At 57.6% G+C, this 27974-nt stretch overlaps 1 protein-coding gene across 2 annotated transcripts; it reads right to left on the minus strand.

Annotated features, from left to right (window-relative positions):
- Positions 1–1122: 1122 nt before the first annotated feature.
- Positions 1123–27974, minus strand: CLIP3 (CAP-Gly domain containing linker protein 3). 2 transcript variants are annotated; one of them, XM_038382345.2, is made up of 14 exons: positions 27951–27974; positions 23246–23400; positions 15917–16056; positions 15088–15181; positions 12568–12729; positions 11822–11940; positions 9900–10136; positions 9529–9664; positions 8396–8524; positions 7302–7436; positions 7002–7125; positions 6419–6483; positions 5632–5704; positions 1123–4507 (listed from the first exon to the last, which is right to left on the minus strand). In XM_038382345.2, exons 2-14 carry the CDS (start codon positions 23379–23381, stop codon positions 4453–4455), a joined length of 1605 nt encoding a protein of 534 aa, XP_038238273.1. In that variant the 5' UTR covers positions 23382–23400; positions 27951–27974; the 3' UTR covers positions 1123–4452. The 2 variants fall into 2 exon arrangements, with proteins under 2 accessions (XP_038238273.1, XP_038238272.1); XM_038382344.2 differs by lacking the exon at positions 27951–27974 and adding an exon at positions 25687–25805.

A 27974-nucleotide genomic window follows, 5' to 3' on the forward strand; every position in this document is an offset into this window, starting at 1 on the left:
CTGTGGCCCCCCATTCTCCTTCCCCACCCACCATCCCGGGGGCTTTGTGTGCCCCCCATTCCTCCCCAGGGCTGCCCCCCCATAACATTGTCTCCTGTTCTCCCCGTTCATGCCAGGGGGTTGTGTCCCCCCATTTCCCCCCATAACAGGGTCATAAGAACAGCCACACTGGGTCAGACCAAAGGTCCATCTAGCCCAGTGTCCTGTCTCCCGACAGTGGCCAGTGCCAGGTGCCCCAGAGGGAGTGAACAGAACAGGTCATCAAGTGATCCATCCCCTGTCGCCCAATGTCCCCCCAGCCAGAGGTTCTGTGTGCCCCCCATTCCCTCCTCCTCCCATACCAGGGTCTCTCATTCTCCCTCTATGCCAGCAGCTCTGTGTGCACCCTCTTCTGCCCCATGGCAAGGGCTGTGTATGCATTCTCATCCCCTCCTCTCCCCTCCCCATTATCCCTCTTCTTTCTGTCTGAGTGATAAGTCATTCAGGACCTCAGCTCTTCTGGGAGGAAAGGCAGAGCCGAGATGGGGGCTTGTTATGCTGGAACGCATGAATAGCTGCAATCTGCAGCCAGCTGCAGAGGGGCTTGAAGATGTGGTTGCGTTAAACTCCAATAGTTGTCCCCTCCAATCTCCCCCTGCGCCACCAAATCAATGGAGTTCTGCCCATTGGCGCCTAGAACAATCCCCAAAATGTTGGGGTTGATCAGCTGCATCGTTCCAAGGGTGAGTTGAGCATAGGGCTTCACTTTTAAAGATGCTCTGTTGGGAAGGACGGCTGAGCTGCCAGAGAGTTCAGAGGCAGGGCTGGAGCGGGTCGAAAGAGAGATTAAGTCCATACTCCAGAAAGAGAGAGAAGGTGGCATCTTAAAGCCTCCGCTGAGAATCTCAAATGATTATTTTTTTAAGTTAAATTTCTAGCCCTCACAGTTGCAGGGAAAAGGGGGATTCTAAACTTAGACACTGCAGAGGCTTTAGTTTTAAATGCCCCACTGACCTGAGATGCCACCTTCCCTCTCCTCATATTTTTACAGTAGTTCCAAAGATGAGCTGGGAGGGGGGGAGGCAGGGGGATGGAACAGAACAGCACTGAGAGGAGTGGAAGCCAGAGGCCTTTTACACAATGCACATAGAAACACTCTTTATTAATGACAGATAAGCAATAGGCATACTGATTTCTTCTCATGCTGAGTTTTCCAGAGATCCTGGATAGAAGGGGAAAGGGACAAGGCATGCAAAGTTAACAGCGAGATCATCAGCGGGAGTAACAAGCCACTCGCTAAACAATTTACAAGGAGAATGGGTTACAAATTTTAAAAATAGTGTTAAAGAAACTCCATCCAACATGATTTCTATTATACAAACACTGAGGCCATGGCGGGGACCACTGCAAAGGAGTCAGAGCCGGACTAGGGCCAGGTTAGCATTTTGACAGCGGTCCCCGATGACGGTTAGCATCAAAAATGCAGGCCCGGCCAGGGTGACTCGAGGTCCAGATGAAATGGGGGAAGGCCCAGGATACTCTCTCGTGACCAGGACAAAGCTGAGCAATTGCAGGTTTTTTATTGCTAGTAAAAAGAAAATGAGAAAGCAGGGGTCTTTTTATTGGGCTAGAGAGGAAGCAAAGGGGATGAGGCTATGCGTGTGTTTAGTACTCATAACAGATGATAGGGATGGAGATGCATGTCGGGGGCAGCTTTAGGGGTCAGCCCTGGCTTCCTATTCCCAAGGCTCCTTTCCCAGTGTCAGGAATAGAACCCAGGAGTCCTGGCTTTTCCCAGCTCTCACAAAATTCAACAGAAAGACATGGAGAAAGGCTGGAGGATTTGGAGATGGTGGTTAGAATTCTGGCCTGGTGCACAAGCAGCTGTTCCATTTGGAGGTGTTTTAAAGTACATTGGGCCCAGGTCCTTTTTTCACTGCTTGGTACTTCTCCATGTTTCCAGGAGGGGCTGAGGGACTCAAAGCCTTCTCGTTATGCAAACTCCATGATCCCTCAGTGAGGTGGGTCAATATCCTCATCCCCATTTTGTAGATGGGGGAAACCGAGGCACACAGAAACTTGCTCATAGTGTCAGTGGCAGAGCTAGGAAGAAAACCCAGAAGTCTCCCTCCTCTAAACACTTAGCCACCCTTCTTCTCAATGCCAAGAACAGAACCCAAGAGTCCTGGCTTTCTATTCCTTTGCCTAACGCACCTTTCCTAATGTCAGGAATAGAACAGGTGCTTGGCTTCCTTTTCTCTTGTCCTTCCCAGTGTCAGGAATAGAAACCAGGAGTCCTGGCTTCTCCACCTCTAACCACTGGACCAGGCTGTCTCTGCTTACTAACAGGACACCCCAGAGAAAGCAGGTTGTTTTCTCCAGCTTTCCTACTTTGTGACGTTAGGGGACATGGTAGCAGCAGAGGAGGGTGGAGGGAAGGATAAGAATGGATGGATAGATCCAAGGATAGAGGGAGAAGGATGGAGAGATGGAGGGAGAAGATGGATGGATAGATCTGAGGATGGAGGAATAAGGAAGGATGGGTGGAGGGATAAAATGGATGGATCCAAGGATAGAGTGCGATGGGTGGAGGGATAGATTTTATGCAGCTGTTCCTGGTTGCTAGCAATGATCCACGCCCTGTCTTGGGCAGCACCCACCCAACTTGGGTAGCTCTCCGCCAATGAGAGCAGGCCGCGGTACCTTTTGCTGCCCATAGCCGAGCCCAGCCACTCAGACAGGGAGCTCTACACCGTTCCCAAAACCAGCCACTCGGAGGCTGTTGGCAATGTCCCAAATACCTCTGGCTTCCCAGCGTTCCCGAGACCTGACCTGCCCCCAAACACTTACCCCTTTCACTAGACCGGACCAGCTAACATGGTACAACTCCCCTCTAGTGTGGATGCAGTTTTACCAGGATCAGTGTGCTTATACCAGGATACCTATTCCCACATGGGAAGGGGAATAAGCTGTCGCAGTATAAGGCACCTTTATAAACCGCATGGTTATACTGGATCAAAGCTGGCTCAAGCTGGCTATTTACCCAGGCTGAGGTTGTCACAGGAGAGAACCGGGCAGCTCATTCCTTTACACTGGTTCCACACACAGATTTTGTGCTGGCACAACCGTGCGGGCTAGAGGTGTGTTTTTTTACTGATACCATTACACTGATATAACCCCCGTGTAGGTTTACTTGTAGCCAGTATAGCTTATTCCCTTTCCTCTCTTCTAGACTGATATAAGCACCTTGATACCAGTATAAATCCACAGTACTGCTTTAACTGGACAGGGACTGGACTGCTTTAACTGTGAGAGTTAAACAGGACAACGTTTCGTGTTTACACAGACCTTCGGCTCAGTGGAGAACATCAACATGCCCTCCATGGCTAATTTTTCTTTTAAGATAGTTATTAAGGGTCGTTTTCTTTTAAAAATATTTTTTTTTTCTAAACAGCTCAAAAGGAAAAAAGCCCGGCGGCTCTGCCTGTGAATAAAGAGCGATCACGCTGAGGGGAACGAATCGATGAGAATGAAAGAGGGACACAGGAGCACCGGGCACCCCGCTGTGTTAAGAGACCCCAACCCCTCAGATTCGCTCTGAATGTGTCGGGTACAAGCTGCTCCAACCTTTGAAGCCAACATCAGATGGTCCTTGGAGCGGTTGTGTCTCAAGGGGAATGCTTAGCAATCTTAGTAAGCGCTGATCTCACTTAGAAATACACTCATGCACTGATTTCCCCCATGGTAACCGCCCCAGAGTGAATGCCTGGGGGACAGGGCCTTTCTCAGAAGGGGGCCCACACTGCTTCCAGAGAGGAGGATGCCCCCAAATCTCACTGCTCTTTAAGGTCCAACACGAGACTGGTTTCATAAGACAGATCTCCTCCTTGGAAGGAACTGAGCAATCTAATCCTGGAAGGTGAGCATTACATGATTCCCAGAGAAAAAGACAGCTTAAACTGGGGAGGAGCATTACTTCCACACTCGGAGTATTATAACCTGACCCTGTCCACGCTGCTACAGAGATGTAGAGAGAGGCCAAGTTAGATTCAGTTTCGTTGGGGAGCAACTCAAAGGGCCAGGGTTCAGGGGATGCTGGATCGGCCTTACCCCGAGCGTCAGGCTCAGAGCAATCATACCGCAGAGGGAAATCCATACCAAAGAGGTTTTGTGTTCATGCCGCTGTGCCCTGGGGGAGGGGGGGGAGTCAGGGGAGAAATCAAAGAGGGGAGCTTCTGAGCCCATGTCACGTCTACCCGGGGTGGGAGGTGCATACGCATGGTGTTTGGGGGGGGTTAGTGCAGCCTTTCTCGCGGACTACGGGGGGGCGACGTTCAATGGTACCAAGGCACTGGGGTTCACTAGAACTGCGACTGGGGTGTGGGAGATGAGCGCCCAACGGGGAGAGCCGTCTTTCGGTTAGTCAGGGAACAGAGGACAGAGCGGCGGAGGGGAGAGGCGCGCGCTGAGGCCTTAGGACTGCATCTCTGCGCGCAGCATCCAGGGGAACCAGCAACAGAAGAGTAATCTGAAAGAGACGAGAGACGGGGGGAGCGCTCGCCGGGCAGCTCGCAGCAGGGACCCCGCCAGCAGGGAGAGAGGAAATGAGACGACAGCGTGGCAGCTTCTAGGGGCAGGGACTGGCTTTTTGGTTCGGTGCTTGGACAGCACCTGATCGCAATAGAAATGTACAGCGCCTGGCGCCACAGGATCCTGGTCCAAGACTGGGGTGCCTCGGCGCCAGTGTAATGCACCTGATAGGAACACAACTGTACAGCACCTTGCACCATTGTGATTGGAGCGCCAAGCCACTACCGTAATACACCTAAAAGTATACAACACCTAGTACAATGGGGTCTTGCTCCACGGCTGGGGGGTGCTACCATAATACACTTAATTGCAATAAAAATGTACAGCCCTGGCACAAAGAGGTCCTTGTCTGTGACTGGGGTTTCTAGGCGCTACCGTAATTCCCATAATAAATAACAAAAACAGCTAGGTAGGCAGCCAGGGAACGGATATTTCCCCCCCGGCTAGATCTGAGGGGGGCTCACAACAGGTTAGCCTCCTGAGGACTGAAACGCCAAATTCTAGCTAAAGTCTTTGGGCTTGATACAGAGGTATTGGGTGAAACTGAAGGGGTCAGATTAGATGGTCTAATGGTCCCTTCTGGCCTTAACCGCTATGACTCTATCCATCATCTTCTGCAAGAGCTGGTGCTGGCAGCTCTTTTCCGACTGGCTGGCACGTTCCAGGGGTCTGGTGCTGTCATTCTCACTTGAGACAGGGAAGGTGGTTTACAATGGCTTTAAGCCAGCTTTGTCCTCCCCATATGCTTCCTGTGCAGGGGCCTGCCCAGCCTGCGTTGTAAGACAGAGCAGCCTCAGGGCTGCTCTAGCAGTCAGTTAGCTCTGACGCTGCTCTCATTTCCTGTTTGCTCCTCGTGGGGCCTGGTGGGCAAAGAATAGCCACAGCACAGTGCACTCCTGCCGCGTTCCTGATCCTCCCCCCATGGATCCTGGGAAGCAGAGAATAGAAACAGCAGGGTGCTTTGGCCACATCCCCAATCAGCCCCCTATGGGCCCTAGTGGACAGAGAATAGCCACAGTGCACAGTGCTATGCCCCCTCCCCCAGCTCCTCCCCCACCTTACCTAGAGATGGAGTTTTCTGACGTGATGTCTTTTGGGGTCCTGACTGCTGTGAAGTTGCGCTTTGGCTGTGACACTGCGAGAGAAGGGACAATGCCCTCATTTTAAATGGAGTCACTGTACCCGGGGGCCATCGACGCCCTCTAACAAACCCAGGTGGAATCACTGTGCAACAAACCCAGGAGGGTGCACAGGCCTAGGGGTTAAGATGCTCGCCTGGGATGTGGGAGGCCCGGATTCAATTCCCTTCATGACGGTTGCAAAGGATCGTAGAGATGACGGGGCTTACGGCTCTAAACAGGGAGGAGGGAGGGGTGGCGGGCTGAGGCAAGGGAGGGCTGCTGCTGCATCGAGGGCAGTGTGTGTTGGGGGAACAGTGCTGGCAGAATGAGGGGAGGTTGGAGCACGACCTGCTATGCCACAGACTCCCCGTGTGCCCGTGAGCAAGTCACTTTGCTGCTCTGTGCCTCAGTTTCCCCATCTCTGCAAGGGGGATAAATATTCCTGCCTCCCAGGGGTGATGTGAGGCTAAAAACACCCTAACGATGGTGAGATGCTCAGAGAGGACAGTGCCGGCGGGGGGGGTCACATAAGCACTGAAGAGAGATTCCATGGGGCCATGACTTCAGCACACATGGAATTGCTGGGGAAGACTGGATGTCCCCGTGGCCTCACTAGTTAAGTCACCCCCGGAGCAAGGCCAATGGAGTCACAGGTGGGGTGGGCTTGGCCCCTGGTCCCTCCCGTCGCTGGGGGCAAGGGAAAGGCAGAGGATCCAGAGTATACCTACTAGTGACTTGGTGCACCTTCTTCACCGAACTGCTATCTTCCTGGGAGTCTTTGGGGCCGCCAATCCTGAAAGGGAGGGGCAGAGAAGAGAGGCTTGTTCACGGAGATGTGGGGGAGCCAGGAACGTACCGACGCCAGGGAGTTGCCCAGATTCCAACCCCCGGTGATAGACCAGGAAGGCTGCTCGCATACTGGTGACGGGGATCAGGACGAACCCTCAGCATAGGCGAGGCCTGAGATCCGTCCCAAAGCCTCTTAAAAATGGGAGGTGGATAATCCGGGCAGAAACCACTTCTGTGACATTTGCCTCAGACGTGGAGAATATCTGCCACTCAAAGGGGCTTCGTTAGGATGATTTAGAGGCTGTCGCGTCCTTGCCAATGAGAATCAGAGCTGTCAAACGCTGCGGGAAATTGTGCTCACAAATACGCCCCCTCGGAGGCAGGATTTGAACCCAGCACCTATCGCGCCACATCCGCAGGTTCCCTCCCTTGAGCTAAAGAAGCAGCACATCCCTTGGTCGGGTCAGGCACCAAAAGGCAATCGCTCACGCTCACATGTAGCTAAAGCCAGGAGAAACGTACCTCTGGACCCTGGAAGGTGGGGCAAAGACTCCGTGTTTAGGGGGGCAGGTGAAATACCGGACCCCAAAGACCGAGCCGTCATGTTTCCCCGTGGGCTTGTCGAGTTCGATGCCGAACCAGTAACCTGGCGAAGGGATAAGAAGCCATCAGCTGTCCACTTCCCAGCATGAGCCGCGGGATCAAACCCCGGAGCCTCGGATCTACAAGCACCAGACTCCCACTCCAGAGCTAAAAGACCCTGTTACAGTCTTTTCCACCCACCAACTGGCAGGTCTGCCCTCCCGCCAGCCGGTGCCTTACCCGGCGCAAAGTCCGTCTTGCCGTAGAACCGGATGATGCCCTGCTTCTGCCCCGCCACCAACACCTGGTCCCCGATCTCGATCTTCAGCCCTTCTCGGTCCAGGCTGCCCACGGATGGAGACTTCTTCCTGAGGGCTGAGCGGAAAGGCAGTGAGACCAGCCTAGGGCTGTCCAGACCTCCAGCAGCAGCTGCCCCAGTGGGTAGCCTGGTGCCAGAGTGGAGCTGGAAGCGGGGCGGTGAATGAAACCCCCCCCCCCCGCTCACCTGTAAGCCAATCCTGCCTTCTCCCTGCCCTCAACTTTTCCTCTCTCTTCCAATGAGTGACTTGGAGGGAGCAGGGGGAGGAGTCGAGGAGAGGGGGCGCTGAGCCCATAGCAGGAGATGGCCAAGCCCAAGCTAACCAAGGGAGGGGCTGGAAAGGGGGCAGGGGGTGGAGAGGAGACTGACTGGAATATGAGGGAGGAGCCATGTACATGGGGGGGAGAACTGGTGGGATTGGTTTGTGGGGAAGCTGGGCCTTTCCAATTTGCATATGTAAATAGCATGCAGATTTCCCCTTCCACTCTTTGCAGCACCAGAGCTGGCCAGCCTGCCAGGGCTTTGACGTCTTCCCCACCAGACATGGAAGGGCAGGCACGATCTGAGGACAGGGTCGGGGGGCTTCTGGTTTATCTCCTTGCAAAGAGCCCCGGATTAATTGGCTGTCATGTCAAGCCCCTTGATGAGATTTCAAATCCAAAGGCCAGGTCAGCTCTTTCCACCCACCCCCAGCGATAAAGGATCTTCAGGGTTAATTACCTTTCTAGATGTAGATGAATGAGACAGGGAAGGAAAGGGACACAGCCAAGGTCATGCACAGAATCAGTGGCAGAGCTGGGAGTGGAAACCAGGATTCCTGTCTCCCAGCACCACCCCCGCCCCAGCTCTAACCACTAAACCCCACTTCTCCCAGAGCTGGGCATAGAAGTGAACCCAAGAGTCCTGCTGCCCAGCCCCCCTGCTCTAACCACTTCCCCTCCCAGAGCTGGGAGCAGAACCCAGGAGTCCTGACTTCCAGCTCCTGCTGCTTCAGCCACTAGAAGTGCCCCGCTACCTTTTTTGTCCTTCCGGCCCTTCCCGGTCATGCGGGAGAAGTCCATGCGGGGGGTTTTTGGGGTGGACGTCACCGATGACGGCATCTGGTCTGTGGCTTTGGCAATTTTAGACACAGAAGCGAAAACGCCTGAGAAGATGGAGAAAAAAACAACAACAGTCAATGCGGGACTCAGAAAATGCTAAATTGTACAGCCCAGGATCCACTAAGCCACATTCCCTTCCAGAGAGAGGAGCAGAACCCAGGCGTCCGGGCTCCCAGACCCACTAGGCCAGAGGTGGGCAAACTATGGCCCGCTCCCTGCAGCACAGTGCCCCCTACTGTCCCACATCCGGCCCATGGGACCATCCTGCCCAGCCCTTGAGCTCCTGTCCGGGAAGGCTTGCCCCCAGCCCCTCCCCTGCTCTCTGCCCTCCCCCGCAGCCTCAGCTAGCTGGGCCGCCAGCGCTCCAGGATAGGCGGGGGGGGGGGGCTGCAAGAGCTGCAGGTGTAGTGTATTAAATTGCTCCCCGTAGGAATGTGCTACCTACAGTGTACTACTTACAGCTGCCAGTCCTGGTGCTCTGAGTGGCATGGTAAGGGGGCGGGGAGCGGGGGGTTGGATAAGGGGCAGGGGGTCCCGGGGGGCAGTCAGGGGACAGGGAGCAGGGGGGTTGGATGGGGCAGATGTTCTGGGGGGCGGGGCGGACAGGGGACAGGGAATGGGGGGGCTGGATAGGGTCCCAGGAGGAGCGGTTAGGGGTGGAGGGTCCCAGGAGGGGGCAGTCAAGGGGCAGGGGTGTGGATAGGGGACGGGGCAGTCAGGGGACAGGGAGGGTTAGATAGGGGGTGGGGTCCCGGAGGGAGCAGTTGGGGCGGGGGGTCCTGGGAGGGGGCGGTCAGGGGACAAGGAGCAGGGGGGATTGGATGGGTCGGGCGTTCTGAGGGGGGCAGTCAGGGGGCGTGAAGTGGGAGGGGGTGGATGGGGCGGGTGGCAGGCTGTTTGGGGGGGCACAGCCTTCCCTACCCGGCCCACCATACAATTTCGGAATCCCGATGTGACCCTCGGGCCAAAAAGTTTTGCCCACCCCTGCTCTAGACCCACTCCCCTCCCAGAGCCGGGAACAGAACCCAGGCGTCCGGGCTCCATTTACCTTGCTTCGGAGGGCAAATGAAGTAGCGTATTCCTCCAACGCTCCCATCGTTCTTGCCCTCGGGCTCGTCCAGCTCCACCCCGATCCACTGGCCACTCGCGAACTCCGTCGTGCCACAGAAACGCAGGGTGCCCAGCTACAGAGACGCAAACAGATCATCGGCCGTCCTGAGCCCCCACCTTGCTCCCTGCAGCACAGCGCCCCCTACTGCCACACTGGGGTCAGCGCAGGCACCGAGGGGAGAGCGCCCCCTACTGAGCCCCCACCCTGCTCCCTACTGCACAGCGCCCCCTAGCGCCACACCAGGGTCAGCGCAGACCCAGCCCACCCTTCGCTTGGGGAGCGCCCAGAGGGGGCCGACGGGCCGGTACCTTCTGTCCATCCACCACGACGCGCTCCCCCAGCTTGAGGCCCAGGGAGGTGAGCATCAGGTTGCCGGGGATGTTGTCGTAGTTGGGCAGCGTGACCTTGGGCAGGTTGCAGCTCAGGGGGACGGCGTCCAGCAGCAGCTGCTTGAGCTCCTTGGCCACCATGGCGGCCTCGGCCTTGTCCAGCGTCATGTCCATGGGGTCGGGCACCACGTCGGCCGGCACCTGCCCTTTGCTGTTCTGCAGGGGGCAGAGGGGGAGAGAGGCTGGGACGGGAGGAGGGGACGGGGCAGCCGGGGGGGGGGGGGAAGGGCCCAAGAAGCTGTCTGTGTGCGGTCCCCCAACCCCTGTGACCTATCCCAGAGTCAGGGCCCCTCTTTGCCTGCAGCCCCTCCCTCCAGTCCATATCCCAGAGTCAGGGCCCCTCTTTGCCTGCAGCCCCTCTCCCCAGTCCATATCCCAGAGTCAGAGCCCCTCTTTGCCTGCAGCCCCTCCCTCCAGTCCATATCCCAGAGTCAGGGCCCCTCTTTGCCTGCAGCCCCTCTCCCCAGTCCATATCCCAGAGTCAGGGCCCCTCTTTGCTTGCAGCCCCTCTCCCCAGTCCATATCCCAGAGTCAGGGCCCCTCTTTGCTTGCAGCCCCTCCCCCCAGTCCATATCCCACAGTCAGGGCCCCTCTTTGCCTGCAGCCCCTCCCTCCAGTCCATATCCCAGAGTCAGGGCCCCTCTTTTCTTGCAGCCCCTCCCCCCAGTCCATATCCCATGGTCAAGGCCCCTCTTTGCCTGCAGCCCTTCCCCCCACTCCATATCCCACAGTCAGGGCCCCTCTTTGCCTGCAGCCCCTCCCTCCAGTCCATATCCCACAGTCAGGGCCCCTCTTTGCCTGCAGCCCCTCTCCCCAGTCCATATCCCAGAGTCAGGGCCCCCCTTTGCCTGCAGCCCCTCCCCCCAGTCCATATCTCAGAGTCAGGGCCCCTCTTTGCCTGCAGCCCCTCTCCCCAGTCCATATCCCAGAGTCAGGGCCCCTCTTTGCCTGCAGCCCCTCTCCCCAGTCCATATCCCAGAGTCAGGGCCCCCCTTTGCCTGCAGCCCCTCCCTCCAGTCCATATCCCAGAGTCAGGGCCCCTCTTTGCTTGCAGCCCCTCTCCCCAGTCCATATCCCAGAGTCAGGGCCCCTCTTTGCCTGCAGCCCCTCTCCCCAGTCCATATCCCAGAGTCAGGGCCCCTCTTTGCTTGCAGCCCCTCTCCCCAGTCCATATCCCAGAGTCAGGGCCCCTCTTTGCTTGCAGCCCCTCCCCCCAGTCCATATCCCACAGTCAGGGCCCCTCTTTGCCTGCAGCCCCTCCCTCCAGTCCATATCCCAGAGTCAGGGCCCCTCTTTTCTTGCAGCCCCTCCCCCCAGTCCATATCCCATGGTCAAGGCCCCTCTTTGCCTGCAGCCCTTCCCCCCACTCCATATCCCACAGTCAGGGCCACTCTTTGCCTGCAGCCCCTCCCTCCAGTCCATATCCCACAGTCAGGGCCCCTCTTTGCCTGCAGCCCCTCCCTCCAGTCCATATCCCAGAGTCAGGGCCCCTTTTTGGCTGCAGCCCCTCCCCCCAGTCCATATCTCAGAGTCAGGGGTCCTCTTTGGCTGCAGCCCCTCCCCCCCAGTCCATATCCCCACAGTTAGGTCCTCTCTTTGCTGCCACCTCCCCCTTCCCTCTCCCCAGTCCATATCCTGCCAGTCAGGTCACTGGTTTGATGCCAGCTCCCCTCTCCCTCCCCACCACCCTGATCCATATCCTGAGAGTCTGGTGTCTTTTATATGCTGCCAGCTCCCCCCCACACCAGCCCCTATCTTGCCCCAGCTGGTCTCCTGTCTGTATAAGGTCATCCCCTCCCCTCTGGGCAGTTTAGTTCCCGTTCCCACGCCCGGGCTCTCACCCTGACAGCAGGGTTGGCCCCGTGCTCCAGCAGACACTTCACAGCCCCCAGGCACAGGTTGGAGGCGGCGATGTGCAGTGCCGTACCGTGGTTGAAGTCGCTGCAGGTCGAGTTGAGCACTGCAAGGCAAAGCGCGGACACGGCCCAGGGTGAGGCATCAACCCCTGCCTGAAGGGACCTGCCGCCCCCCATGCCGAGGGCTAGAGGGGAAACAGGGGCATGGGGAGCGATTTGTCCAAGGTCACACAATGAGTCAGTGGTAGAAGTGGGAACAGAACCTAGGAGTCCTGGCTTGCAGCCTCCCTGCTCTAACCACTAGACCCCACTCCGCTCCCAGAGCAGGGGATAGAACCCAGGAGTACTGACTTTCAGCCCTCCCCCACACCCGCTCTATCCACTAGACCCCGCTCCCCTCCCAGAGCTGGGGATAGAACCCAGGAGTCCTGGCTACCAGCCCCCTCCGCCGCTCTAACCACGAGACTCCCCTCCCCTCCTCTCCCAGAACCAGGGATGGAACCCAGGAGTCCTGACTCCCAGCCCCTCTCCCTCTCTAACCACTGAGGTCACTTTTGCCTTCCTAGGTATTTTGACATTCACGGGTTACCAGAAACACGGCTTGGGCCACTTGGGCCAGGGCAACGCAACCCCAGAGCCCCTGGGCAGTATCACTCAGGGGGTCCCTGGCTGGACTTGGGGGGAAGCGTCCCCCTCTTTGGCATGTGTCTCCCCCCCTCGCCCTGGCTCACCTTTGGGCTTGGAGCCTTTGAGCAGGATGCGGATGAGCTCAGGCACGTCGAAGTAGGCGGCGTAGTGCAGGGCGTTCATGTTGGTCCAGCGGCTACGCAGGGTCACGTCCACCCCCAGGGCCAGCAGCTGGTTGGAGAGGCGGACGGCAGCAGCAGGGTCACCTGGGGGGAGGGGGACAAAGGCGATGGGATCAGAGCCCTGAGTAGGCACAAGAGCCCCTGCAACTGCCCTCCCCCTGCGGCTACTGCACACTCCAGGCTGGAGAAAGGCAGAGGCACGCTGGGCCCAGGCTGGGAGCCCCAGCTCCCTGTGTCATGGGACCCCCAGAAGGAGGAGCTTGGCTTGCACTGGAAAGGAAGCAGCTCTCCAGCCACGGCGAATGGGGGAAAAGCCCGAAATACAGGAATGGAGTGTGACTAAAGCCTGCCTGAGTCTGCCGAGAGCCTGAGCCCATTGCTCTGAGCACGGGGAACTGTCCCGGGTGTAAGTGACACTGCCTGGGTCTGCCGAGAGCCTGAGCCCATCGCTCTGAGCATGGGGAACTGTCCCGGGTGTAAGTGACACTGCCTGGGTCTGCCAAGAGCCTGAGCCCATCGCTCTGAGCACGGGGAACTGTCCCGGGTGTAAGTGACACTGCCTGGGTCTGCCGAGAGCCTGAGCCCATTGCTCTGAGCACGGGGAACTGTCCCAGGTGTAAGTGACACTGCCTGGGTCTGCTGAGAGCCTGAGCCCATCGCTCTGAGCACAGGGAACTGTCCCGGGTGTAAGTGACACTGCCTGGGTCTGCCGAGAGCCTGAACCCATCGCTCTGAGCACGGGGAACTGTCCCGGGTGTAAGTGACACTGCCTGGGTCTGCCGAGAGCCTGAGCCCATCGCTCTGAGCACGGGGAACTGTCCCGGGTGTAAGTGACACTGCCTGGGTCTGCCGAGAGCCTGAGCCCATCGCTCTGAGCACGGGGAACTGTCCCGGGTGTAAGTGACACTGCCTGGGTCTGCCGAGAGCCTGAGCCCATCGCTCTGAGCACGGGGAACTGTCCCGGGTGTAAGTGACACTGCCTGGGTCTGCCGAGAGCCTGAGCCCATCGCTCTGAGCACGGGGAACTGTCCCGGGTGTAAGTGACACTGCCTGGGTCTGCCGAGAGCCTGAGCCCATCGCTCTAAGCACGGGGAACTGTCCCGGGTGTAAGTGACACTGCCTGGGTCTGCCGAGAGCCTGAACCCATCGCTCTGAGCATGGGGAACTGTCCCGGGTGTAAGTGACACTGCCTGGGTCTGCCGAGAGCCTGAGCCCATTGCTCTGAGCACAGGGCACTGTCCCGGGTGTAAGTGACACTGCCTGGGTCTGCCAAGAGCCTGAGCCCATTGCTCTGAGCACGGGGAACTGTCCCGGGTGTAAGTGACACTGCCTGGGTCTGCCGAGAGCCTGAGCCCATTGCTCTGAGCACGGGGAACTGTCCCAGGTGTAAGTGACACTGCCTGGGTCTGCTGAGAGCCTGAGCCCATCGCTCTGAGCACAGGGAACTGTCCCGGGTGTAAGTGACACTGCCTGGGTCTGCCGAGAGCCTGAGCCCATCGCTCTGAGCACGGGGAACTGTCCCGGGTGTAAGTGACACTGCCTGGGTCTGCCGAGAGCCTGAGCCCATCGCTCTGAGCACGGGGAACTGTCCCGGGTGTAAGTGACACTGCCTGGGTCTGCCGAGAGCCTGAGCCCATTGCTCTGAGCACAGGGCACTGTCCCGGGTGTAAGTGACACTGCCTGGGTCTGCCAAGAGCCTGAGCCCATCGCTCTGAGCACGGGGAACTGTCCCGGGTGTAAGTGACACTGCCTGGGTCTGCCGAGAGCCTGAGCCCATTGCTCTGAGCACAGGGCACTGTCCCGGGTGTAAGTGACACTGCCTGGGTCTGCCAAGAGCCTGAGCCCATTGCTCTGAGCACGGGGAACTGTCCCGGGTGTAAGTGACACTGCCTGGGTCTGCCAAGAGCCTGAGCATTGCTCTGAGTGTGAGGAGCTGCCCCAGGTGTCTCAGTGGGTTTTTAAACTCCTAGCCGCCCTGCTCCTGGGGGTCCGGCCAACCCTGCCTGAGCAGGGAGCTCTGTGTGGGGCAGATTGGGGAGAGTACAGCAGGCTCAGCCCCCCGCCACCAAGCAGAGACACCCCAGCTGCTGAGGTGAGCACTGTGGGGCCTCCACACACACCTCTGTGCAGTAGAAAGAATGGCCCCGATCCTGCTCCACAGGGGGAAGAAAAGGGTCCCACGATGCTCGCCCTGCCTCCAAGGGATGGGGGCCGCCTGTCACCCCCCTTCAAGTGCGGGTTGGGCCCATGGCACGGGGGCAGAGTCTGTGTCAGGGAGTGTGAGCTCCCCAGGTTGTCCCAATTGCTCCAGGACAGCAGCTCCCCACCCCCCAACCAGGGGATTTGGCCATTCGCGCCTCAGCGGAGATTGAGGGCGACCCCCACCAAGGGAGCCTCCCCCTTCCTACCCCAGCCTGCAGCCCTCCCCTGCCCCCGGCTCACCGACACCGTGCGCGCCAGCTTTGCAGGCGTAATGAAGCAGCGTCATGTCGGTCAAGCCATCCCGGTCGTTCACATGGCAACCGCGCTTCAGGATCTGGGGGGGAAGAGGGGAGGAGGGCAGGGGAATGGGGAAAGAGGGAAGAGAGGGTGGGGGGAGAAAAAGGGGAGGGGAAAGGGAGAGCAGGGGGGTGGGGTTAGCCAGAGCTGCTCAAGCCGCGTTCCCACCCCCCCAGCCATCCCACTGCGTCTCAAGTTAATTTCCAGGTCAGCAGCACCCAGTCTAGAGTGGGAAGGTGCCTGGTGATGGGGGTTTGGGGGGTGCAAGAGACGAGCAAGTCTCAGTGCCTGATGGGAGGTTTCTAACAGCAGCCACACGGTGCACCTCTGCCCTGGGGATCTCGAAGGCAGGCACTGCCCCTTTGGCAGAAGGGGGAAACTGAGGCACAAAGCAGGGAAGGGACTTGCCTAGGGTCACAGAGCGACTTAGTGGCAGTGCTGAAGATAGAACCCAGGAGTCCTGACTCCCAGCCCCTCTCTGCTCTAACCCGCTCAACCCCCCTCCCCTCCCAGAGCTGGAAACAGAACCCAGGAGTCCTGACTCCCAAACCCCACCCAGCTCTACCTCAGAATTTCCTGTGGGCTTTTTTCCGACGCGCTGCAGCGCCAATCTCAGACCCCCGCAGTGGAATCAGGCCCTTCTCTGATCAGTATGTGCCAGATCCACCCAGCTGCAGCCCCCTGCGGCACGTCCCATGTCCCAGGACGGGCGACCCGGCACCTCTCGCCAGCACCAGGCACTGTGCAAGGTGCGTCGGCTCCCCTCACTCACCTCGCTGCCTATGACGTCAATCTTGTGTTGCACCTGGGGGACCCACTGTCGGATGATGGCAAACAGCTCTGGGACCGTGGTCTTGGGGTCGTAGAGGATTTCTTGGCAAGCCGGGTCATTCGGGTCAAAGAAAGTGAAAGCTGGAAAGAGAAGGAAGGTCTTTAAAAAGGGGGATCTACTCCTTTATTAGGTGCACTACGGTAGCACCTGAATCCCCATCCAAAATCAAGATCACGCCATACCGAGCTTGTATGACAGTAGCACCTAGAGGTCCCAACACAGACCAGGGCCCCCTTGTGCTGGGTGCTGCACAGACACCAGTTAGCTCTTGCCTACACAGTCAGAAGTGGGAGGGGAAACTGAGGCACAGAGCAGGGAAGGGATGTGCACAAGGCCACCCAGCAGGCCAATGGCAGAGCCAGGAGCGATGAAGAGTCAGGGTGTTTTCTGAGCACAGCTTGTTTCGTTTACACCAGCCCCTGGACAGAGGTGGTTGCAAACAGCATGCAGGCCCCTGTCCGCCAGGACTCAGCGATAGCCAATATGTGCCCACATGCCAGACCTGCCCCTCTCTCAACCAACTCTCCGGCTCTCCGGTATCTCAGCTTTCATTTACAAACCAACTAGCTCTTCTGGCTGCCCAGAAAATAGGTCCCCATGCAGAGAGTCTGAAGTAATTGCTCGGAGAGGTGTGAACCGCCCCCCTCATCCCAGGAAGGCGTGAGCCCATTTAAACGTCCGCTGTGTTAACGATTTCATGTCTGGTCAAGCCAGGGCAGGTCACGGAGATGCCCAATATGCTGGGTGGGGTTTGGGAGCGGTCACAAGAGTTTTTGTTTCTCCTCCGCAATCAGGAAGGAGTCACCGGTTACAGTTCAGGGCAACTGCACCTGTATTCCCCCGCCGGGGTCCAGCAGGGGCACCCGCTCTAGATTCCTAGTTCCCCCAGCCATCGCTTCTCTTGGATGGAGTTGTGCATCTCAACGGGATACGCCCAGGCAGCCCGGTCCCCAGCAAATCTGCCTGCCTCAGCCGGATTGCTCCTCCTGAGATACGCCGGGAAGTTGCTCATAGAGTCGAGCGCACACGGCGACGCGCGGACCCAAGATGTAACCCGGATGCTGAACGTCCCAACGAAGTTTTCTGGCCACCATTAAAGCCCTAACAGTGTCACCCAGTCAGACAAACACCAATGACCCTGTCACCTCCACGCTCCAGCTCCCACCAGCCGAGCTCTTCCCACCAGGCGCAGGACAGTCCTGGGCTGTTAATCGACTCCGCGCTGGAGCTGGCTGGTCCACAGACGCGCTGCTCAAGTGAGGCTACATCACTGGCCCCAAGAGCTGTGACTGCAGCAGAGACCCCGCAACGCCCGCTGCTCTTCCAGTGGCCTGGCAGAGGGCAAGGATCGGGCAGTCACCGAGGCTCTAACAGGCTCTGGCCGATCATCAGGTCCTTCTAATCCCATCCAGCATGGGGTTGTGTTTTTTGTGGCCACAAATTCACAACGGCTCTCGCTCAGAACCAGCCCCGCTGTGAATCTGAGAATCACTCGCCAGTCCAGTTTGGGCGTCTGATCTCGTCCCCCGTGTAACAGCTGATCGGCTGACAACGGGTGTCTCCACAGGGCACAAGTGAGCTCAGGCCTGGTCTACCCTACAACGCTATGCCTTAGCGGTGCACGAGTCTCCACTGAAATGTGTCTCCTGCCGATGTAAGTGGCCCGCGACGCCGACAGAGAAATGCCAGCTCCGCCTCTCAATGAAATGGATTAACAACAGCGACAGGAGAACCCCTCCCATTGGCACGAATCGTGTCTACATCAGCGCGCTCCAGCAGCACAGCTGAACGGCTGCACCACGGTAGCGTTGCAAATGTAGACAAGCCTTAGGATACTGATGCTTAATTCAATCAGGTTGGGCCAGGTTGGAGATTGCAGGAAATTGCCTTCTCTGTAGGGTGACCAGACAGCAAGTGTGAAAAATCGGGACAGGGGGTTGGGGGTAATAGGAGTCCATATAAAAAAAAGCCCCAAATATCGGGACTGTCCCTATAAAATCGGGACATCTGGTCACCCGACTTCTCTGTCACACTGAGCCCAGGAGTCTAGCAGAGCCCAGAGACAAACCCCAACGAGGAGCAGCTCAGCGTCAGGAGCCAAGAAAACCAACCCCCTTTATGACTGTCTGCATGACCCGCTGGGGGCGGAGACTCACATGGGCGGGGCTTATTTAGTAGGTGGAGCTTGGAAGAGTAGCACCTCTTTTTTTCCTCTCCCATCTGACCCCTGCCCTCTGTCTGGCCAAATACCAATGGCTGATTCCCAGGGAGCAGCTCTGCCCAAAGACTTGACTCAAGTTGGGGGGACTCACACAATGGCTCAATTCTCCCTCTGCTTGCAACGGCTCCTCCAAAGAGAAATGGCAGCATGAAAAGAGCCCAGCCTGGCTTCCAAGGCTCAACTCCGCTCCCAGGCTAAGAGAAAGAACTGATACGGTTGTCACCACGCTACCTGGTGACTTCTGCCATAACCATATAAACCACCCTCCTTTCATATTTGTACTGGGATCGCTCATCAGTGCTACAATGCAGCCTCCTCTGGGGTGGGGTGCAGCAGCGTTCAACGGCAACATGGTGCATCCGTTTAGGATAGAAAGTAAAGAAAAACCCTACATATAATTGAAACAGCATGAGGGACTGGAAGGAAGTAGGCTGCAGTTAACCACAGTGCCAAGGCTAAATGGGCTAACACCACTATATTCCAAAGAGCATCGCAGAATCACCAGAAGGATTTAGGGTTTCAGGTTTGCATTTGATCTGAAAGATGCCAAGTCAAGAAGCACAGTGCCCCCTTAGTGACGCATTGGGGTGAGCCCTGACTGCAAGGGGAGAGCGCCCCCTACTGAAGCCCTTCAGCACAGCGCCCCCTAGCCCCACACTGGGGCACCGGGGTCAGCACTGAATACAAAGGCAGAGCGCCCTCTATTGAGTCACCCACCCTGCTCCCTGTAGCAAAGCAGGGGCACCAGGACTAATTGAGAGGGAAGAGTATCTCCCAAAGGCTTCTCCACCCACACTTTTTGCTGGACCGATCCCCCCGCCCCCAGTACCACCCTTGGGCACTGACTCAGTCCTGACTCATAGGGTCCGTTGAACTAACCAAGGCCTGGATTAACATTCTAGTGAGCCGACAGCTCGGTGCCATTGACACATATGGGCTGCAGCCACCTTTATCCGCTTTGCCGGTAGCCTCGGGATAAATATCCCAGGCAGTGGGCATCACACAAGAGCTTGTCTCGGCCTGCCAGGGAAACACAAAGCCCAGATCTTTCCTCCCCCAACAACGGCATCTTATGAAACTGCTGCTTGAGCTGCACCCCACCGGCAAACCAGGCCAGCATGACTGTCGCTCGCGAGCATCACGGGCACGGCAGTTCTCCGGGCTCCGATTCATCCGTGCAGAGAGCCGCGCCAGCAGAAGTAGCCGGAGGGCCACGCACAAGGGGCGGGAGGGGGCGGGGAACGCGTCTCGACACCACATGCACTCAGATGAGAACGCGGCCTCTCGGGCGCGCCATGCAGAAGCAGGGCGCGCTGGGGCCGCCGGGTGGGGACACGGGAGGCGAGCGAAAGGGGCGTCGAGCCAGGGGCTGTTGAAATCAACGTGTGATTTCTCGCCGAGTCCAACAGGTTCAAGCCCGAGTTTATAACCCCAAACCTGAAGCAGCTTTAGGAAAGACCGAAAATAAAGACATAAAAATAGGTCCCATGAATTTTATGCCAGTGGAGAATTATCCCTTACGCCTGCCAGCAAATAAACCCTTTCCTGGCAGCCCCCTAAGCATGACACCATCTCCCTGAGCTCATCCACAAGCCCCTCATCCTGTCCACGGCCTCGAAGTTAAGGCAGTGGGCTGGGACTTCTAGGTTCAATTCCCCACTCTGCCTTACACAAGTGGGGTAGAAGAGAAGCAAATATTAAGAGCTCACCTCCCTTTCATGCCCTAGATAGAAGCAATATCGGGAGGGTGGGGAGGGATAGCTCAGTGGTTTGAGCATTGGCCTGCTAAACCCAGGGTTGTGAGTTCAATCCTTGAGGGGGCCATTTAGGGATCTGGGGCAAAAATTGGGCATTGGTCCTGCTTTGAGCAGGGAGTTGGACTGGATGACCGCCTGAGGTCCCTTCCAACCCTGATCTTCTATGAATGACCCTCACAAATAAAAATATTCAGCATGTCAAGCATTCCTCTCGCTTGAAACACCTGCTCCGTGTTTCAGGGCTGACCCCAGCTCTTTGGAAAATCTGGCCACAAGTGTGGCTTGAAAACTTGACCCTGCCTTCTCTGGGCCTCAGTTTCCACAGCTGTACTAGGGGGGAGAATAATCCTGCCTTGGTTTGCCTTGTCTGTTTAGACGGGAAGCTCTTTGGGCAGGGAGCATCTCTTGCTGAGTCTGGGCAGCGCCCGGCGCGACAGGGCTCTGATCTCGGTCACAGTGTGTCTGGGCAGCGCCCAACACAAAGAGGCCCTGATTTGGGGGCTCCAGACACTACCATCACAGACCTAATAAAAGCAGAAGCTGGCCTAATAAATTGTACTGCACTTTGGTTTCTCAGGTTGATTTGCAGAGGAATAAACATTGTTTCAATTGTTTCAATCATCTGATTGACTCTGGGGCTGAGCTATAGATTTCCTGAGGGCAGGGCCCTTGGACAAAGGAGAGAGCTTTTCAGAAGGGCCTGTCAGGAGGCAGCACACGGGGATAAAACACAGCTTGTGAGCAGCACAAGAGCTGGCTTGTGTGACGGGGAGGCTTTTGAGTCAATTTCACATGGGTGAAAGGTGCCAGATTGATGGCATCTCTCTGCAAACCAGGCAGCCGCATTGTCTGCTATCCGCCCCCGCCCCCCTCCCTCCACGGCCTCGGCGCCTGTGCCAGCCAGTCCCCCTGCCCTGAGGCCAGATCAACAACCATGCCCCCTAGAGAGAGATCCCATATACCGGTCCCCACCATATTCCAGCCAGTCTTCCCAAGCTGGGGCCAGATCAAAGCCCACACCCCCTAGAGGGGAGAGGTCCCATATCTTATTCCCCATCCCCTGAGCCTGCCAGCCCCTCCTCCAGGTACTGGATTGGAATTGGAGACCCCAAGAGGAGAAGCCTCTGTCCCATTCCCCACTCCCAGAGCCAGCCAGTCCCCCCATCCTGGGGCTGGATCAGAGCCAGAGCCCCGCAGAGAGGACAGGCCCCATGTCCCATTCCCTGCCCCCTTGAGTCAGCCAGCCCCCCCACCTCAGGGCTGGATTGGAGCCAGCACCCCTTAGATGGGAAGGGTCCCATTCCCCAGCCCCATGAGCTATCAGACATCCCATCACACCCTGCCTTTCATTTGCCTTTGCTGGGTTCCTCTAGGCTGAGCCAACTGCACATTTGCATAACATCAGCTGCTCTTTCCGTAAAAAGAAAAGGAGGACTTGTGGCACCTTAGAGACTAACAAATTTATTTGAGCATAAGCTTTCGTGAGCTACAGCTCACTTCATCGGATGCATCCGATGAAGTGAGCTGTAGCTCACGAAAGCTTATGCTCAAATAAATTTGTTAGTCTCTAAGATGCCACAAGTCCTCCTTTTCTTTTTGCGAATACAGACTAACACGGCTGCTACTCTGAAACCTATAGCTAATCTTATTTGCCAAAATATTCACAGCATAAGCCAACAAAAATAAATAAAGGATCCAAAGTCACCCCCACCCCTTTTCTACTGCTGGTGAGACACGTGCCCCTCTCTCATCTCCCCACTGCTCAAACAAAAATCTATACTGCTCTTGCCACGGTCCTAGCCAAATTCATGCAAAAGCAGCTGGGGGGTGGGGAGGGAGGAGACTTTCCAGAATAATGGCATCCGATGACGCACTGTGTCTGCATCTAGCAACACTGAGTCACTGGGCTGTGTTTAGAAACCGATCACCTGCCAATTCATCCCCAGCACACCTCCACCGGGTCCTGGTCCTGAGAGGGACTGAGGTGGGTAATTCGTTCGTAAATTACAGGCCCATGGTGCCAGCAGTCAAAGGAAGGGTTTCAGAACCTCTGGTGCAAATCCAGCCTAGGGATTTTGTCTCCCCACCCAAGTTACCAACTATCCCAGACTAGTTAAAGCAGGAGATCTGGGTGCTGTTATACAGTCGTAAAGGTGCTCAGACATGGATAACTATTCCTGTATAGGAAGGGGAATGACCTATACCAGTATAACCCATCCGGCTTGTATACAGAAGAAGAAGAATCATATTCCCACCTGACACAAACTGGTCCTAACTCTGCTCAGATCAGGCCTCAGTTTCTACGGCTGAACTCCATTAGCACTGACGAGTGAGTTGGCGGCTTACGTGAGGCGAGTTTGGCTGGTCTCAGCCCGTTTTCTCAGATCGCACAGTCACCTCTTGCTGGCAGTCTCAGCAGAGACACTGGGGCCTGACTGGGCCATGGAGATTGCTGGCTCAGAGCTGGCCCTGTCCAAGCAGCGGTGAGCCGTTGTGGCTGGGGGGGGCGGGGTGAGTGGGGGACGCATGGTGGATAAGTAGAAGGATTCAGACTCCAGGGTACCTGGCCCTGTGGTTAAAAGCTGAATGACACAGAGCCACATGGGAGGAGAATGCAACAACATCCTTGTTACCCATAGGCCAATGCGGGGAGGCAATGTTGCCTAGTGAATACACCACTGAATTAGGCCCCGGGTAACCTGGGTTCTAATCCTAGCTCTGCCCCCATTTTGCAGAAAACTGAGGCATGGAGCAGTTTCCCCATCTGTAAAATGGGGCGCTGAGACCCCTTAATGAGAAGAGCTAGGGATTTGGATGCTGGGGTCTGATCCCCAGAAGTTCCAAGCACCCGCCACTCTTCTTACATGCATCATGGCAACACCCCGGGGTCCCAGCTGAAAGCAGGGCCCCATTGTGTTGGGCTGTGCACAGACACAGAGCAAGAGACCCCTTCCCCCCGTCCGAGAGAGCGGACAGTCAAACCAGACAACAGGCAGGAACAGGAATTGAGGCACACAAAGAAAGAGGAAGGTCAGCAGCAGAGATGGAAACTGAACCGAACTCTCCCGGGGCCCCAGCTGGTAGGCCATGCTGCCTCTCACTGGCTGGTGCTCAGCACCTCTGGGTATGAGGCCCCTTGGCAATGGGAAACATTACCCCACGCAGCTGTCTTGGGCGATGGGGGTCACTGGGATCCAGAGCCTGATCTAATGCAGGGCAAGAATGGGGAACGAAAGGAGGGTGAGAGCAAGACACTGACGAGCCCCTAGGCAGGTGGCAGGGTGAGCTCACCATAGTCCTTGGGCAAGGGTGCAGGGGCGGAGGGATGGACGATGGGTTTCTTCCTCCGCTCCAGGATGGGGCTCTGGAACTCCAGCGGCTGGCACGCCTCTTCGGAGGGAAGCTCGGCTGAGTCGTCTTTGGTCATGATGGGTTCTTACTCCTGGCTGGGGAGGGAACGGGGGGAAAAAAATGTCCAGGCCTCTGAGCAATCAGCTGAACCCGCCGCGCCCCCCAAGGGTCAAGTCACCGCCGTTGGGCAGGGCTAATACGATCAGACCTGGCATCTCTGCATCACCCTCTGTCCCATGGACTCACATTCATTTTAAGCCCCATAGGCTCATCCCCACCCCCCACAGTGAGTTTGGTATTATTAAATACTGGGCAGGTGATGGGGTAACTGAGGCATGGACCAGTGAAGGGGCCGCCTTGCAGCATCACATGGCAAGGCAGAATGGGGAACTGAAATCCAGGGTCAAATTCCAGTGCCCTGCTCTAAACACTAGGCCCCACTCCTGTCTCTGCTCTTTCATCTGTTGTTCCCCAGTACTCACTCGGGCCTGGGTTCACTGGTCCCTCCCCCATGCTTAAGCGGGAGGGCATTTAGCTATGGGCGAGCTTAGGCCCACCGTCTTCCAGCAATCACAACAGGTAGGACCCCCCAGAGCTGGGGATAGAACCCAGGAGTCCTGATCACTAGACCCCACTCCCTCTGCCCATCTCACCAAATCATACACTGCTGTCTCCTGCTCCAGCTTAGGAAAGCCCAGCAGTTCAGAACTCCCTCCCACCCCCGTCCCCCAAAGCCCCCTGTGGGAAAGGTGAGCCAGGTCTCTCCTGCCACTGGTCTACACTGGCCTACCCTGAGGATCAGAACTGTTGCCCCGGCTGCGGATGGGGCTTCCCCAGCCCCTCCCGCTGCCGTGTGTGCAAGAGGGAAGGGAAAGAGGGGGTGTTGGTCTCAGAAGAGGGGGTCCTGGTGGGGGCCCCCTTGGACACTTGCCCCCTCCTCCCCCTGCCCTATACACACCCCTGGCCTGATATCCAAAAGTCACAAGAGCCCCAGAAACAGTGGGACTGGTGGACAAAGGGGAAAAAATGGGGTGGCCCAGCAGTGGGGGGGATGGGACCAATGCTTGGGGGTGAGGGAGGAGGATCAGGACAAGAGAATGGAGGGAGGCGATGAGGGGGGGTTGTCAAGGCCTAGAGGGGAGAATGGGGTACATGGGGCAGGACTGTGGGGTGGATGGGGATAGGAATGGGTGGATTGGGATCGGGGAGGATGGAGGGGCAGTGAGGGGCACTGGGGGGACAGATGGGAAGGGTGGAGATGATGGGGTGGTTGGGGGAGGATGGAGGATCAGTGAGGGACACTGGGGGTACAGATGGGAAGGGTGGGGTGATCAGGGGACTGGTGGGGTGATGGAGTAGTTGGGGGAGGATGGAGGGGCAGGGAGGGGCCTGGGGTACAGATAGGAAGGGTGGGGGTGATGGGGGAACAGGTGGGGGTGATAGGGTAGTTGGGGGGCAATGGGGTACAGGGGGATTGGTTGGGGGGCAATGGGCATGGACAGGGGAAGGATGGGAGGTGATGGGGGATGGGGTACAGATGGGGAGATCAGTCAATCAGGAAGGGGGGAGATGGAGTACAGGGGGGTTGGTTGGGGGTGATGGAGGTGGATGGAGGAAGGATGGGAAGGGGGAAGGGGTACAGATGGGGTGATCAGTCAATGGGGTACAGGTGGGTTGGTTGAGGGGTAATGGGGTGCATGGGGAAGGATGGGAGGGGTGATGGGGAAGGAGGAATGGGGCACAGGTGGATTGGTTGTGGGGTGATGGGGTGGATGGGGGAAGGATCGGAGGGAGGAAGGGGAGAGGAGGGATGGGGTACAGATAGGTTGGTGGAGGGGCGATGGGGGTGGATGGGGGAAGGATGAGAGGGGTTATGGGGGATGGGGGAAGGGGGATGGGGTACAGGTGGGGTGATCAGTCAATGGGGAAGGGGGCAGGGGGGCAATGGGGTACAGGCGGGTTGGTTGCAGGGTGATGGGGTGGACAGGGAAGGATGGGGGGTGACGGGGGAGGGGGATGGGGTACAGGTGGGGTGATCAAAGGGGATGGGGGGGTGATGGGGGTGGACAGGGAAGAATGGGAGGGGAAGGGGGGATGGGGTACAGGTGGGGTGATCAGTCGATGAGGAGGGAAGGGGGGCGATGGGGTACGGGCGGGTTGGTTGGGGGGCGATGGGGGTGACGGGTGGGAAGGGCAGAAGTGGGGCGATGCAGGGGGGGCCGGGGAGGGACCTGATCTTCGCCCGGCTGGGGGGCGGGGGCTCATCCCGGCCGGGCTCCAGATGAACACCGACCCCCACACCGCATCCCCCCGGGGCGGAGGCAGCTGGGCCCGGCCCGACTCCTCTGTCCCGGTGGGGGCCCGGCCCGGGCCGCACCTACCGGGGATGAGGATCCCTCCGTCTGCTCGGTGCCCGGGCGCTGGCGCTGGGTCCGGAGCCTCGCAGAGCCCATGCGCCGCCCGCAGCATCAGCACCAGCATCAGCGCTGCATCCCCGCCTCCTCGGGGGGATGGGGCTGCCGCGGGATCCCGGGGAGCTGGGGCTACGGGGGAAGTAGGGGGCTGTGGGGTAAGATGAGGGGGTGTCGAGGGAAGCTGGGGCTATGGGGGAAGTAGGGGGCTGTGGGATAAGATAAAGGGGGAACAGGGAGTGTAGAGGGGAGCTGGGGCTATGGGGGAAGTAGGGGGCTGTGGGGTAATATGAGGGGGTGTCGAGGGGAGCTGGGGCTATGGGGGAAGTAGGGGGCTGTGGGATAAGATGAGGGGGAACAGGGAGTGTTGAGGGGAGCTGGGGCTATGGGGGAAGTAGGAGGCTGTGGGGTAAGATGAGGGGGTGTAGAGGGGAGCTGGGGCTATAGGGGAAGTAGGGGGCTGTGGGATAAGATGAGGGGGTGTAGAAGGGAGCTGGGGCTATGGGGGTAGTAAGGGGCTGTGGGGCAAGATGAGGGGGTGTAGAAGGGAGCTGGGGATATGGGGGTAGTAGGGGGCTGTGGGGTAAGATGAAGGGGTGTAGAGGGGAGCTGGGGCTATAGGGTAGTAGGGGGCTGTGGCGTAAGATGAGGGTTGGAACAGGGGGTTAGAGGGGAGCTGGGGGTATGGGGGAAGTAGGGGGCTGTGGGGTAAGATGAGGGAGTATAGAAGGGAGCTGGGGCTATGGGGGTAGTAGGGGGCTGTGGGGCAAGATGAAGGAGTGTAGAGGGGACCAGGGGCTATGGGGAAGTAGAGGGCTGTGGGGTTAGATAAGAAGGAACAGGGCAGGAAGGAACCTCTCGGTTTGGTATGGAGGTTACAGGAAGAGATCAGAAAGCTATGGGGACTATACAGGGAGAACAAGGTGGATAGGGAAAGGAGGAGGCTATGGAGTTGTGTGGGGGTTACAGGAGGAGAACCAGGGATATGGGGGGGGTGTCATGGGGAGAGCAGGTTGCTATGTGGGTTATAGGGAGCGAGCAGGTGTTATGGTGGTTCTGGGGGGAGAGAAGGTGCATGGGGGTTATAAAGGAGGTCTAGGAGTCTATGGTGTTTAGAGAGGAACGTAAGGGGGCAGAGTGCCCAGGGGAAGTGGAAGGGGGTAGAGATGGGCTGTATGATGGGGTACAGAGAGAGTAGGAGGTGTGGGGGTTCCAGGGGAGGAACGGGATAGAGGACTAAAACACAGTGAGCGGGAATATAGAGGAGTGGGGGAGGGAGGGCGCATAGCTAAAGAGGCCTAGGGAAAGGAGTGTGGTAGTCCTGTGGGGGTGACTGAGTGAGAGAGATGCCTCCCCTCCAATAATGGGGGCCCCCAAGTGCCTAGGAGCCTGTGGGTTCATGGAAATGTGGCTGCCTCAGGGGTGGGGTCGGGGTGGCTCTTTCAGCAGCGCACAGCCACCCTGCACTGTCTGGGACAGGGAGTGACAAAGCAACCCTGGAGCATCCAAGACTTGAGTTCAGCTCTTCAGGCCCTGTTGTGCCCGGGCTTTTGAACAGAACCACCCCCTTCATGAATCAGTTTGGGGGGCTGAGGTGTTAGCAGACCCAGGATGGGAGACCCAGACCAGATTCCAAACACCCCATGAGTTCCGAGGGGCCGAGCCTGAAGCTTCCTTCTCATCCATGGGCATTGCCAATCTGCCACAGATGGTCCTGAACAGCTTGTAAAAGTTTCTAACTACGAACACCTTCCGAGCATGACCCAATACAGGCCTGTTATATAACCTCCACAGCTACAACAGCCTTCTCTATTTGGGAAGGCAGCTGGTCCTGTTCATCACAAAAGAATAACTCTGGAACCTAATGATGACCATATACAGTAAAAATGGCAACTACCCCCACACTACGTACTGTGGGCAGAGTAGGGGGTTACAGGTTGTTGCTGAAGCACTGCCGCTTTTTATTCCTCCTCACCCCCAAACTTGACACCCCGCCCCCCCCCATGATAAAGGCATGAGCCATCTGCAAAATCAGATTAGGAGCTCAGAGGTCAGAGTGGGGAGAGGGTAATAAATTCAATCCCAGCTCTAGAGAAAAGCTTTTCAGTGGAGAAGGCCCATTTCCGCAGCGTGCGTGATCCTTTGTGTCAAGCGTGAAAGATTTTGCCGGTAATTCAGGGGAGGGAGCTGGCATGGAGCTAGGAGAAAACCGAGCGTCCATTACTACAAATCACCTTAAAAGCAGCTATAAAACTCCA

This window comes from Dermochelys coriacea, chromosome 23, assembly GCF_009764565.3.
Source record: "Dermochelys coriacea isolate rDerCor1 chromosome 23, rDerCor1.pri.v4, whole genome shotgun sequence".
NCBI lineage: Eukaryota > Metazoa > Chordata > Testudines > Dermochelyidae > Dermochelys > Dermochelys coriacea.

Excerpts from the sequence above, each read along its gene's own strand:
- CLIP3 (XM_038382345.2), bottom strand. The coding sequence starts at position 23,381 with ATGACCAAAGACGACTCAGCCGAGCTTCCCTCCGAAGAGGCGTGCCAG. Across the intron at positions 9,665-9,899 it reads TCGTGGTGGATGGACAGAAG|CTGGGCACCCTGCGTTTCTG; the intron begins GTACCGGCCCGT and ends GCGTCTCTGTAG. Across the intron at positions 8,525-9,528 it reads CATTTGCCCTCCGAAGCAAG|GCGTTTTCGCTTCTGTGTCT; the intron begins GTAAATGGAGCC and ends CCATCTTCTCAG.